Here is a 12,438-nt window from a genome sequence, read left to right as displayed (position 1 = left end):
CTGCAATATCGGGGAGACCTCTATTTATCATACAATGGATGGTAATAATAACCATCTGTCTGTTACAATAAATAATTTGTATCATATTTATATTTCAGGTGGCATTGTGTATTACAGTTTTTTTTTTTAACGATTGCTATGACAATTTTTTCAACACTTTTTACAATTTTTCTAAACTCTTAACACAGTTAGCACAACATCCGTCTGTGTAGACTATACAATTTACACATTTCTTGTTTTCTATTTGACACAAAATGCATATAGTTAACACAAATTTAAAATGCTTGAACTTCTTTTACATACTAGCTCAACCAAGTGTACTGCCAAATTTACAAATGTTTTCACACTGTTTTTCAGAACAGATCATGTTCTAAACCTAACTTAAAGGCTAAAGTCAAACTGAACAGCTGTTACTAATATTGTGAACTGAAACACAAATATATCCCCTGTATTTTATTCCATTGCTACAGAGAAACAGCTGATTGAAGTTATGCAAATATAGGACAATATGGCATTCCACCATTCCCGTGCAGTCACGGCCTGGTTTGAAGCCCATCAGAGGATGATGTCTCTTTTCCTTGCCCCTAACTCCCCTTTCCTCAACCCCATTAAGGAGTTTTTCTCAGCCTAGAGATGGAAGGTTTTTTACCATTATCCACAGGACCAAATGTCCCTCCTGGATGCAATGGAAGCTGCATACCAAGACATCACAGAGCTGAACATTGCCAGGGGTGGATAAGGCATGCAAAAATATTCTTCCCAAGATGCCTTGCCAGAGAAAATATCGGGTGTGATGTGGATTACATGTGGTCAAATGCAGGAGACCGGGCAGAATAGAAGATGGCTTTTTCTATTCGTATCTTTTTGTATTTTCAAATACAGTAATACTGTAAATGGCAGCTATATTGCATATTTTTGTTATCTTGCAGAAATGCCCAGCCTTTACTGCAGCAATTCTGTCTCTGTCTTCTTTTTTTCATAAACCGTACATTCTAAAAACCAACTCTGAGAAGGATCATTCAGGGTCGTTTTTGTATTGAATTTCTGCAGCAAAAGAAACAAAATGCACACATTTACTAAACCCAAACAAAACAAAAATGTAGAGAGACTTCAAAAGAAATTGCAATGCAAAACACAATCTATGATTAGCCAGCAGCCATATCACCCTTTAGCCCAAGACCGGTTGCCCACTGAAGCTAAGCAGGGCTGAGCCTGGTTAGTACCTGGATGGGAGACTCCTGGGAAATCCAGGTTGCTGCTGGTAGAGGTGTTAGTGAGGCCAGCAGGGAGCGCTCACCCTGTGGTGTGGGTCCAAACGCCCCAGTATACTGCCAAAGAGCACCGTCCTTCGGATGAGACGCTAAACCGAGGTCCTGACTCTCCGTGGTCATTAAAAATCCCAAAATGGCCAAAATTGCCCCTTGGCCTCTCTCCACCATGGCCTCCTAATCATACCCATATACTGATTGGCTTCATCACTGTCTTCTCTCCACCAGTAAGCTGGTGTGTGGTGGGCGTTCTGGCGCAATATGGCTGCTGTCGCATCATCCAAGTGGATGCTGCACATTGGTGGTGGTTGAGGAGATTCCCCCCTTCTATGTAAAGCGCTTTGAGGTCTCAGAAAAAGCGCTATATAAATGTAATGAATTATTATGATCAACACAATATATTGCCTATTGTATAAGGGCAGACCTGAAACATATACAATAATGCAGTTTCTGTAATTCCATCTGATGCTAGTGTTTTATGACATTGTGCTACGATTAACTAAATGTTCCTGTTGGAAGAGAACACTTGTTAGTGTATACACTGTATTGTGTTAATGTATTATTGTATTTTGAAAATTAGTTTTGGAGTTTAGTTTACAATGTGTGATTTAGGCGTTTTTACTGGGATAGGATACTATTAAGTGGACAGGATGCGAAGTGGGAGAGAGAGGGGGGCGGGATCGCGAAATGTCTGTGAGCTGACCAAACTTTGGATCTATCAGCAGTGAAAATTATCCTCCTCTCGCAGGGGAACCAGTCCCTCAAAGAGAGACACACACAGGCGTTCCTGGATTTACAACATCTCGTCCACTATGACAACACCAGTCTGTGTCAGTCTCCGGAGACGGAGCTCGAGGGACATTTAGGGAGTACTTGGACTGGGCACTCTTCTGCAATGGTTCCCCTTTAACCATCGGCGAGAGCGAAGAGAGAACCATCGTGCCAGCCACAGTCACCGTTCCAGTGGAAAAAAATTCTAAGTCTGTTCCAGTGAGAGATGTTCCCGAGTCCGTTCCAGTGAGAGAAATTCCAGAGCCTGCCCTTCCTGTCTGCCCTGGTGGGATCGAAGAGGTGGTCCTTTCCGTTTATGTATGCTGTTATGTGTGTTTGGGCCACACACACCTTGGCTACAGCCCCTAACCAGAGTCCAAAGTCCACTCCAGCCCCTGAACAGAGTCCAGAGTCCACTCCAGTCCCTGAACCCGCTCCAGAGTCCACTCTAGCCCCTGAACCCACTCCAGAGTCCACTCCAGCCCCTGAACCCACTCCAGCCCCTGAACAGAGTCCAGAGTCCACTCCAGCCCCTGAACCCACTCCAGTCCCTGAACCCACTCCAGCCCCTGTCCAGAGTCCACTCCAGCCCCAGACCAGAGTCCAGAGTCCACTACAGTCCCTGAATCCGCTCCAGAGTCCACTCCAGCCCCTGAACCCACTCCAGAGTCCACTCCAGCCCCTGAACCCACTCCAGAGTCCACTCCAGCCCCTGAACCCACTCCAGAGTCTGCTCCAGCTCAAGAGCTCATTCCAGAGTCCGATAATAGTCCGCCTCATAACCCCATAGCTCCTCCCAATAATTGTTTTTGGGGGGTGGTGGCTCTATGTCCCTGGCCACAGTGGCCGAGCCGAGCTAACAGGTCTCTTTGACTCCCTGAACTGCCGGCGCCGCCCTTGTTGGTTTCTGGGTTCTGTGTAAATAAAAGTTAAACTGCTGCGTTTAGGTCCTGCATTCATTATTATTGCAACCAACTTGTGACAATGTCGGAGCGCTTCCCTCTGTAATGTTGAGCAGACTCAGAAACAAAGTGCCGCATCCAAATGCAGTGTGTTATATATTTACAAAAATAAGGCACAAACTCAAACTATCAGCAAAACACGGAACAATCCGGAGCAGAAATAAAATCTCAGAGCAACAAGGAACAAAACTGAGCACATCAATGAAACAGCCAACACTGGACAAGACCTAACAAAGAACATTGGGAAACACATGGATATAAATACACATGGGTTAACAAAATAACAAGACTCACCTGGGAACAATTCAAGACTAATGAACAGGGGAACAACTAATCAACAAAAGGACTACAAAGGATAAAAAAAAACCTAACACAGGAACTGAATATAGGCAGAGATATACAGTATATAACACAGAAACAATGAGAACAGAAAAAAACCCCCCGTAAAAGTCCTAAAACACAACACATGGGAACACAAGACAAGATCTTAAAGCTGCAGTAGGGAGTTTTTTAGAAAACGTTGACTTAGCCTGAAAATTTGAACAAGCACAACTTACAGGTCACTCTCCCTTGCTCTCTGCTGCGCTACAGCCCTCCCTCCACAGCTCCTCCGTGAACGCGCAGGCTAGTAAGCAGGACCGATGACGGCGAATAAATAGTTATGGCACATTCACTCAGTGCCGCCGCTCGCACCACGCGCAGTGCGTAGGGCACCAAGAGAGCTGAGGAGGCACCAAAAAAAATAGCCTCCCGGAAGTTCCGGGAGTCTCCCGCATATTGATAGCGGCTCACTGATGCCCGCAAATTAGTTAAAATCTCCGGAATCTAGAGCGAGCGCGCCCGCGAGACCCGCGATAACGTTAGCTCCCTCCACCTCTGAAAAGCCGCTCCGATGTTTACCTTCGTTTTATTTCGGCTCTGTCTAATTCTTTCTTTTTCGCTTGTTTAGCATCATCGGTCTTTTTCCGTTTACTCGTCTTTGTTGTATGAGCAGGTGCCACTCGAGAAAGTGCCAGTTTTGGTTGTTTGTCCAACATTGGCACAGCTGCGGCACACCAGCAATCTTGATTTTGAACGGTACGCGCTGTGCAAGAGAGGGGTGTGATCAGCGCGTACACAAGCTTGATTGACACTGCTAAGACATTCCTCCTGGCTCTGATTGGTTGTTTCTGAAGGGAGCGGTGCATTTCTGCAAATGGCAATAGGACCACTGGGAGGAGCCAGAGGAGCTTGCTTTTTTCGCAGATTATCTGTCTCATATTCTACTGTCAGGACATAATGACAGTTTTAACAAATATGTAAAAAATATATTTTTTCAAATGTTACCTACTGAAGCTTTAAATGTCTGATTGAATGTTTAAAATGAGCACATTTTCTGGTCTGTCAAATTATGTCTTACCTTTCACCGGTCAGTGGAATAACAGACCTCTTGAAGAACATGGCACTGGTGCATAGAGAGCGATACCTTTACAGTCCTTTCTGTTCAATTCGTATGGTTCCTACATTTTAAAAAGACTAATAAATGTACAGGAGAACACACCAAGACTTCCTTCCCAAAGCATTAAAGTCAAGCTTTTGCTGGCCAAATTCTGATCTCAAAATATATGATTAACCAGTTTTTTTGCAGAACCAACCGGTTGTGTTTCTACTCGTGACAGATCATTGGTCTAATTTGGCAATCCAGTGTAACCTGGACTTTAGTGCTTAATCCTGTATATGTAGTATATACTGTATATATATAGGCTATATATATATATATATATATATATATATATATATATATATATATATATATATATATATATATATATAGAAAGCATGTTATATTTGTTATATATTACTGCTAAATAATTACAGTAAATAATTATTTTTATTTTATTTAGTCTTGTGAGCAATCATGTGGTTAAGAAAGGCATAATATCTCTCATGTACAGTCGAACTATTGCAAAAAGATTTCTTACATGAAGCAGAGGTATCATCCTGAAGTGATGACCAGCTGAATATAGGCCTACATTATTCTGCCTATTATGTACATTATTCTACTACTTACCAACAAATAAATTGACATGAAAAATTGATTTAAGCTGTAATTATTTTATTATGCGATTAGAGAGAGAGTGTGGAGTGATACATGAGAATACAAAGGAGGAATCAGTTGCTGGGGTGTGGACAACAGTGAATTACGCAAGTTATATATCCCAAATGCAATAATATGATTAGCTCACTAGGGTAACAGTGTGTTATTTAAACATGACTGTGGAATATTGGACATCCTCTGTTTCTGTGGTGTCTGTTTCACATAAGGCTGTAGGGATTGAAGATGCATCTTTTGTTTTAAAACTAATGCTGGAATAATGAATGTCTTGATTGTCGGCATCTGCTTTCTGCGTGAGGTCAGAGGATGCAGTGTTATGCACCGAGTCATACTGGTGAGGGAAACACAATAATAAATAAGAAAAGTTAACTTTTTTAAATAAATGTGCGTAAAACTAAATTTAGTGTCATCCATTCTCACCAGCACCTCCTCCTTTTTAACCCTGTGGGGTTTAGTCAAGGCACGCCTTCTCCACCTTAAAGAAACACAACCATTTATAAAATAGCCTACACAGTGGGGTCCAAATTCATTTTTTTTTAAATTACAAATTATATTAAAATATTATATGGTAACACTGTCTTTGAAGCCTGCATTATAATGTATTACAGGGGTAGTCTCAATGCATTATATAATAATACATGCATAATGCCTTACTAAATAATATTTAATATCTTCTTATGAATAATCAGGTAAAATACATTAAAATACTTAGGCTACCTATTTTTGGTTATAACTTTTAAGAGTACAATGCATTATAACACTAGATGAAGACTGCATTTATTGTCAGGGTTCTGTCACTTCGGTCTAGTTCATTTCTTGGTTTTGTGACAGAGCTCTGACACTCCGCGGTTTTGTCTCGTCTTTGTCTGAGTGCGCGGTTTGATCATTCGCTCGTTCTCGTGCGCTCTGTCTTGTCACGTGAGCGCACGGTTTCGAGTTCGCTCGAGCCGCGCGCTCTTCCGTCTGCGTGTGTTTTGTCTTGTGGTGTGTAGCACACATCTTGTGTTCTACACTGTCTGTGTGCTTTCATGTTGTCATGTTTTGTGTGAACACGTGGCTTGAGTGTTTTCATTATGTTTTCACCTCACTGTTTTGTGCTTCGGCTCTGTTAGCCCGGACCACTAGACGCAAGTTACCTGCCACGAGCCAAGTTATTATGTTGAGACTAGCTCGCTCCCAACTACGGTTCGGAGCGTGGAAGCTGTTGGCTGTTGGCACATGGCTGGTGATTGGTTTTACTGGCCCTGTGCTTGTGTTCTAGTCCTGTTTGTTGTGAGCACATCTTGTCATGTGTTTCCTTGTGCCATGTGCTCTCGTCTCTTGCCCCTCCCACCTTGTTACCTGATTATTGATTAATTTGCCCCACCTGTCCTCCCTCATTACCTGCTTTGTTTGCTCTCACTTATTTATTGTCCCTGTGTTTGCAGTCCTGAGGGGTATTGCACAAAAGTAGAATTAAGAAAGCCAGGATAACAGAACAGTCGCGGCTTGACCTAGTTTAATCAGTGCATCCTGGCTTAATCCGTTGCACGTTTGCTGAGCCAGGATGAGAACGCGCGGATATGTCAAGCCAGGTGTATATAGTTTACAGAACGGCAGATGAAGTTAAACTGTAAATCTTCATTATGAGTCCAAATCATAAATAGGCTACAGTGGCATGCATGTTCACAATAACAGTTTAAATAAAATAATGATTTAAACTATGTTTTATTTTTCTGATATAAACATTTAGATTAAATATGCCATTCTCATTAATGGAGTCAAACACTTAAACTACATGACATTTACTGAAAATTTCAAATATATTCAATAAATAGCCTATAAATATTTGTTGTGGATGCAATGCTTTTGAACACTTTTCCTTTGGCATGCTGTGTTTTAATGTTTTAACATACAGAGATAATTGCTTATCATGATAATAGCAGATTGTGCAAATATAATGCACAACAAGGTCTATCTGTTTCCATTTAAAATATAAATCAATTAAAAATACTATTTGGCCAGTGGAAAAGATTGAGAAAAACTTTCTCTGAAATGTATTTTACACTATTTGATTTATTTATTCAAAAACAAGGCAAGGATAGGCTACTAAATCATTTTTATTAATGTAATGTGACGGCACATCCGTATTTCATATTTTCCTAATGTCTTGTACCGTTAAACATGTTATCACGTGGATGAATAATAATATGCAAATGATATGCAGATGAGGATATGCATAGTAAAACTAGGCGTTGTAAGCTCCATATATGGTTATTTCGGGGAGGAGACACATGTGCGCACAATCTTCCGCTGAGTGCGATTTATAAAGTGAATCCTGCACAGGTTCTGGCGTACGCACGGTTTTATAAGTCTGAATATTTTTTGCGCACGCCATTTTTGGCTTTCGGGCGCACGTACACTTTTGGTAAGGATCCTACGCACAGTTTTATAAATTAGGCCCCTGGTATGTTACCCTTGTGTGTTTTTCCTGTGATCTAGGTGAGTCAATTTATATTTCCCCCCAGGGTAATTTCTGTTGTTTTGTTATGTTTACTTAAAAGCATTTCAACTCCTGCATTTAAGTCCTTGCCTCATCTCCTCAACCCCAAACATGACATTTATAATGCATCATAAGGGTCGTAATGCATTATAATACACACATAATTGCCTTAGAAACATCCTTATTATGTGTTGAATCATTTCATAAATAATTGTAACAACAGTAATAATACTTAGGCTACCTATTTGTGGTTATAACTATCAAGGGTATTGTAGGAGCCAAATTGAGCTTTGAGTTGATTTCATGTTTCTTTCTTGTGAATAGTGTGTATGAATGAGTGAGTGATATATATGGCCACAGGTCTATCTACCGCCACCTAAAGGATGGTGTGCTGTATGGTTCCATGACGTGACAAGCCGTTTGCTACCATATAAGAGACTGCTTTAGTTGAATTGTTTGTTTTATTTACCTCAAGTTTATGTAACATTCTATCTACATCAATAATAAATGGTTATTGGACCGACTGTATCAACTTCTACTACTCATCTTTACAACTGCACGCGTCAAGCTATATCCAGCTCAGCCAACAGTAGTAGCCATAAGGAACAAAGGTTAAACTGGAAAAAGCTACTACAGGTATGATAATCATAATTTACAACACACAATGATTATAATCGTATGTTATAAATCCCATAGTTTCATGTCTTTTACTTTCTCAAGTCTCATATCTTGACATTGTTTACTTAGATCTGCAAAGTATCACACTTCATCTTATGAGTGATATTTAAAGTAAAGTGACAAAAACAAAGTCTTATTTTAAACATCTAAAAAGTTTTATAGTGTGGTCATAATATTTATAAGTGTTCTTTGTCTGCTTTAAGTTAAGTAATAATACAAGTTAAGTCTTCTTTTAAACAGCCTTACGATACCATGAAGTGGTTATGGGAAATGACTTATAACCACTTCATGATATCCTATGGCTGTTTAAAAGAAGACTTAACTTTGAAATATTATGACCACATTATAAAGCTTTTTAGATGTTTAAAAGAAAACTTAGTTTTTGTCACTTTACCAAAAAGTGAAAGACCAGATGAAGTGTGATACTGTGCAGATCTAAGTAAACAATGTCAAGACATGAGACTTAGGAAAGTAAAATATGGGATATATAATCCATTATAACTTAAGTGGATACAATTACGTCCATTGTGTGTTATAAATTATCATACTCAATAGTTTTAGATTATGTGTGTATTATAATGCATTAAGAATACCCTATGATGCATTATAAATGCAGTCTTCATCAGGTGTTCTACTGCATTGTACTCTTAAAAGTTACAACCACACATAGATAAGTATTATAATGTATTGTACCTGCTGTTATGATTATTTATAAGATGATACAACATATTATAAGGTTGTTATAATGCATATATTATTACCCATTAGGAATACCCTTATACAGTAATTAATTATAAATACTTTATAGAAAGTGTTACCAATTATATTTATAATTATATATATAATTAATTATTTTATAATTAATTATAATTATATTTATATGTTATCAAATTGCATTAAATTATTTTACAATTTGAGTCTACATTTTAAACAGATTTAATTTCATTTGTGACAAAATAGTACAGAATCTGATCTATTTACTTTAGCTCATAATTTTAGGTTTTAGTTTTTTTCAAAATCCTTCAACTTAAAACAAAATTGACTGACCTATACCACATGACTCCTATGAACGCAAGAGTCAAAAACACACACAGTACGACTGCAGTGTTTCGTAGTGCTGTGCTCTTCTCTCGGTCTGTAAGCAGAAATTACTTATATAAGAAACACTCAGACTTCTGCACTCATTTCAGACTAAAGCACATGTATCGTGAGAGATGTGTCACCTTCTACAGCACAGGAATACTTTTGAAGCGCTTCATTGCTGACTGAGTTCAGGTACAGCTTGTTGGCTTTAGTAAATCCATCTGTTACCTGCCGTCCGTTCTTGTACCAGATGTAAGTATGTTTGTCGTTCAGAGTGCATTTAGTTGAACAGCTTAATATCACTTCCTGTCCCTCTGATATAATGTTTGGGCTTCTTATCACCTGCGTATCTGAAAAACAGAGTTGAAGCACTTGGAGTTGGGCCTAGCTAACATTGATGTTGACATGGAAAACAAAATCTCTATAAAATGTAGTAGTATTCTTGATGGCAGTAATTTTCTGTGAATCTTCTAATTAAAATGTTATCAAATCCATCATGATCAGTTACCTGTGACAGTAAGAATGACTCCAGGTGATCCAGAGTATTTTCCTTCTGTCCTGTCAGTGATGATCCTGAATTTATATTCTCCAGAGTCGTTCATCTTGAGCTCTTTGATTCTCAGTGTGTTTCCCTCATACTCCACACGACCAGCGAACTGATGCTTCTCACGCAGATCCATGTCACCAGGCTCACCGTAATGCCAGAATGTTTTATTTACAGTATAACCAGAGGGATGCGAGTATGTGCTGGAAATATCTACTGTTGAGCCCATCAAAACACAGACTCTTCTAGAGGAGTAAGACACATCCCAGCAGCCACTCTTAGAAATACCTGAAAGAGACACAGATTAACATGTAAAACTCACACTTACTTTAAAACATGTTTAAACAGTAGCATCATTGAGTGTATTATTTGACACTCACACACAGAGGAGGAGGGATGTTTACGGTCCCAATCAAGATAACAGGAATATCTGCCAGCATCAGTGCTGAGTGACACAAGCATGTCGCGAGACTCTGTATATGTGTAATACTTTCCATCCTTCATCCAGTACCAATCTCCAGGGGTGCAGGAAGAATCACAGGTCAGTTTCACTCTCTGATCTGTCGAGCCTGTAGGATTCATTCTCACTTGCAGCTCTGAATTAAAGTAAAAAATAAGTAATACTTCATCACATGACAAATGGAAAACTCTGAAGTGACCAGAATCTCGACTCAGTTTCACCTGTGACTGTTAGATTGACAGTTGAGCTGAGATGTTTAACTCCATCCTTCATGATGAACATGAGCTGATATTCTCCAGAGTCTCTCTCTCTCAGGTCTGATATTGTGAGTGTTAAAGGGCTGTATGAGAACTCCTGCTTCACCCGTCCTGAGTAGTCCGAGTCTAAAGTCAAATCTTCAGGTTCATCACTCTTTCTCCAGTTTGAACTCTGTTTCTGGCTGAACCAGAACACAGTTTTGATGTTGATGATGTTGTAGTAAGAGCAACTCAGTGTCACTTCATACCCCTTCACAGCACAAATATTCTCTTGACTACAGGACACAGAGAGGCGGTCCAATGTTACGAAGCCTGAACAAGAAAACATTTCATTACTGAGATGAAGTTTACATACAGACAGAGGAGAGATCCTCAATTGTTACAATCCAGACTCACCAATCTGCTTCTCACACACACACACACACACACACACACACACACACACACACACACACACACACACACACACACACACACACACACACACACACACACACAACCATGATGATCAATTTAGTTCAAATTTACATATTGTCAAAAAAGTATTTTTTTTTAAATACACTGACATTGTAGAACAGAGAGTAAAGTTAAACTATACCAACATTCAGACTCACTGGACATTAAGTTAAAATCAAAGCAATCACTTTTGGAACATGTGAAATATAATTAGAGCCACATTTACATTAAAACCTGACGAGAATAAGACAGTAATTCTCAAACCTGTATTGTGCAGTAGCAGCAGGATCAGAGGTAACAGTCTGGAGTTCATGTTCTTCACTTTCTGTACATTCAGATTCAATGAAACACACAGAGCTGCTCGTCCTGAGAGAAAAAAGACACACTGGTTGAGTTTGACTGAAACACTTGAAGGGTCTTTACAGTCAGAATCATAAATAAAGTAACACGCTTCAGAAAATCATGCTTAAAATGACATTTAATGTAATGTTTAAATGCAATGAAAGATTAGATTTACCTACATTACATGTCGCTGTTGTTCTCTGATGTTAGTTGTAGTTTCTACTGTCAGATTTAGAAGCTGTTCAGACTTTCTGCTGATCTTATTTCCTTCCCTTTTCTTACTAACACACAAAAAATGAGACGCTTACGCTTCAGAAAATGTTTACTGTCAAACTCAGCTCAGGAAGTCAGTATTAGCCATTATAATACATTATCTTATTAATCAGTTTAAATTAATTAAACCTTGAATTTTATTATTTTCTATTTTTAAGTAAAATTAAATAAAAATCTAAAAAGACAAAAATAAAAAAAAATAAACAAGTATTTATAAATATTCCAGAACCGCATAAATTAAAGGCACATATTATGTAATTATTTCTCCTGAAATCAGTTTGGGAATCTTAAGTTTAAGGAAACTCACATTTAGATATTAATTTCAATTGCTTCATCAGAGGCCCTTTTCAGTACTTTTTATAGGCACGTGATTATGGGAAATCATACAAAGATAAATTTATGCTGCATTCAATAACCAACAGCACGAATCTTAGTGATGAATCAGGAAAAGAAGAAAAAAATTATGTTATGTTAAGAAAAAAAGCTTATATAATTTGCTTATGTTTTATCATTTGCTTATGTTTTATCATTTAATCATTATAGATCTTAAGTATAATTTAATCAAATGAAGTCAATCATGTTTTAAGAAATCATTATTATCATGTTGATGTATTTCTCATTACTATCATTTTGATTTGTTTACCATTATCATCATTTGAAATGTATGTTTAATGCATTTCTTTTATTAATCTTTATGCCTCAAATATAGCTGATTGACTTAGGGTGAACTTGTGTACTTGTTGTTTAGATGAGGGCAAAAGTCTATA

At 38.4% G+C, this 12,438-nt stretch overlaps 1 protein-coding gene across 2 annotated transcripts; it reads right to left on the bottom strand.

Annotated features, from left to right (window-relative positions):
* Positions 1–5,077: 5,077 nt before the first annotated feature.
* LOC306988103 (sialoadhesin-like) lies at positions 5,078–11,680 on the bottom strand. 2 transcript variants are annotated; one of them, XM_079592845.1, is made up of 9 exons: positions 11,574–11,680; positions 11,321–11,422; positions 10,565–10,912; positions 10,264–10,479; positions 9,848–10,171; positions 9,480–9,689; positions 9,304–9,391; positions 5,517–5,571; positions 5,078–5,427 (listed from the first exon to the last, which is right to left on the bottom strand). In XM_079592845.1, the coding sequence occupies exons 2-9, from the start codon at positions 11,367–11,369 to the stop codon at positions 5,242–5,244; spliced, it is 1,476 nt and encodes a 491-aa protein (XP_079448971.1). In that variant the 5' UTR covers positions 11,370–11,422; positions 11,574–11,680; the 3' UTR covers positions 5,078–5,241. The 2 variants fall into 2 exon arrangements, with proteins under 2 accessions (XP_079448971.1, XP_079448970.1); XM_079592844.1 differs by having other exon boundaries at positions 11,578–11,680.
* Between the last annotated feature and the right edge of the window lie 758 nt (positions 11,681–12,438).

This window comes from Phoxinus phoxinus (assembly GCF_949152265.1).
Source record: "Phoxinus phoxinus genome assembly, chromosome: 20".
Classification (NCBI taxonomy): domain Eukaryota; kingdom Metazoa; phylum Chordata; class Actinopteri; order Cypriniformes; family Leuciscidae; genus Phoxinus; species Phoxinus phoxinus.
The sequence above is the reverse complement of the archived record's forward strand: the minus strand, read 5'-3'. Positions and strand labels throughout refer to the sequence as shown.

What these genes read in the sequence shown, in the direction of transcription:
- LOC306988103 (XM_079592845.1), bottom strand. Translation starts at nt 11,369, where the DNA reads ATGAACTCCAGACTGTTACCTCTGATCCTGCTGCTACTGCACAATACA. An exon ending in ACATCCCTCCTCCTCTGTGT is followed by an intron (nt 10,172 to 10,263) that starts GTGAGTGTCAAA and finishes TGTCTCTTTCAG; the next exon opens with GTATTTCTAAGAGTGGCTGC. An exon ending in TTAAAAAGGAGGAGGTGCTG is followed by an intron (nt 5,428 to 5,516) that starts GTGAGAATGGAT and finishes TTCCCTCACCAG; the next exon opens with TATGACTCGGTGCATAACAC.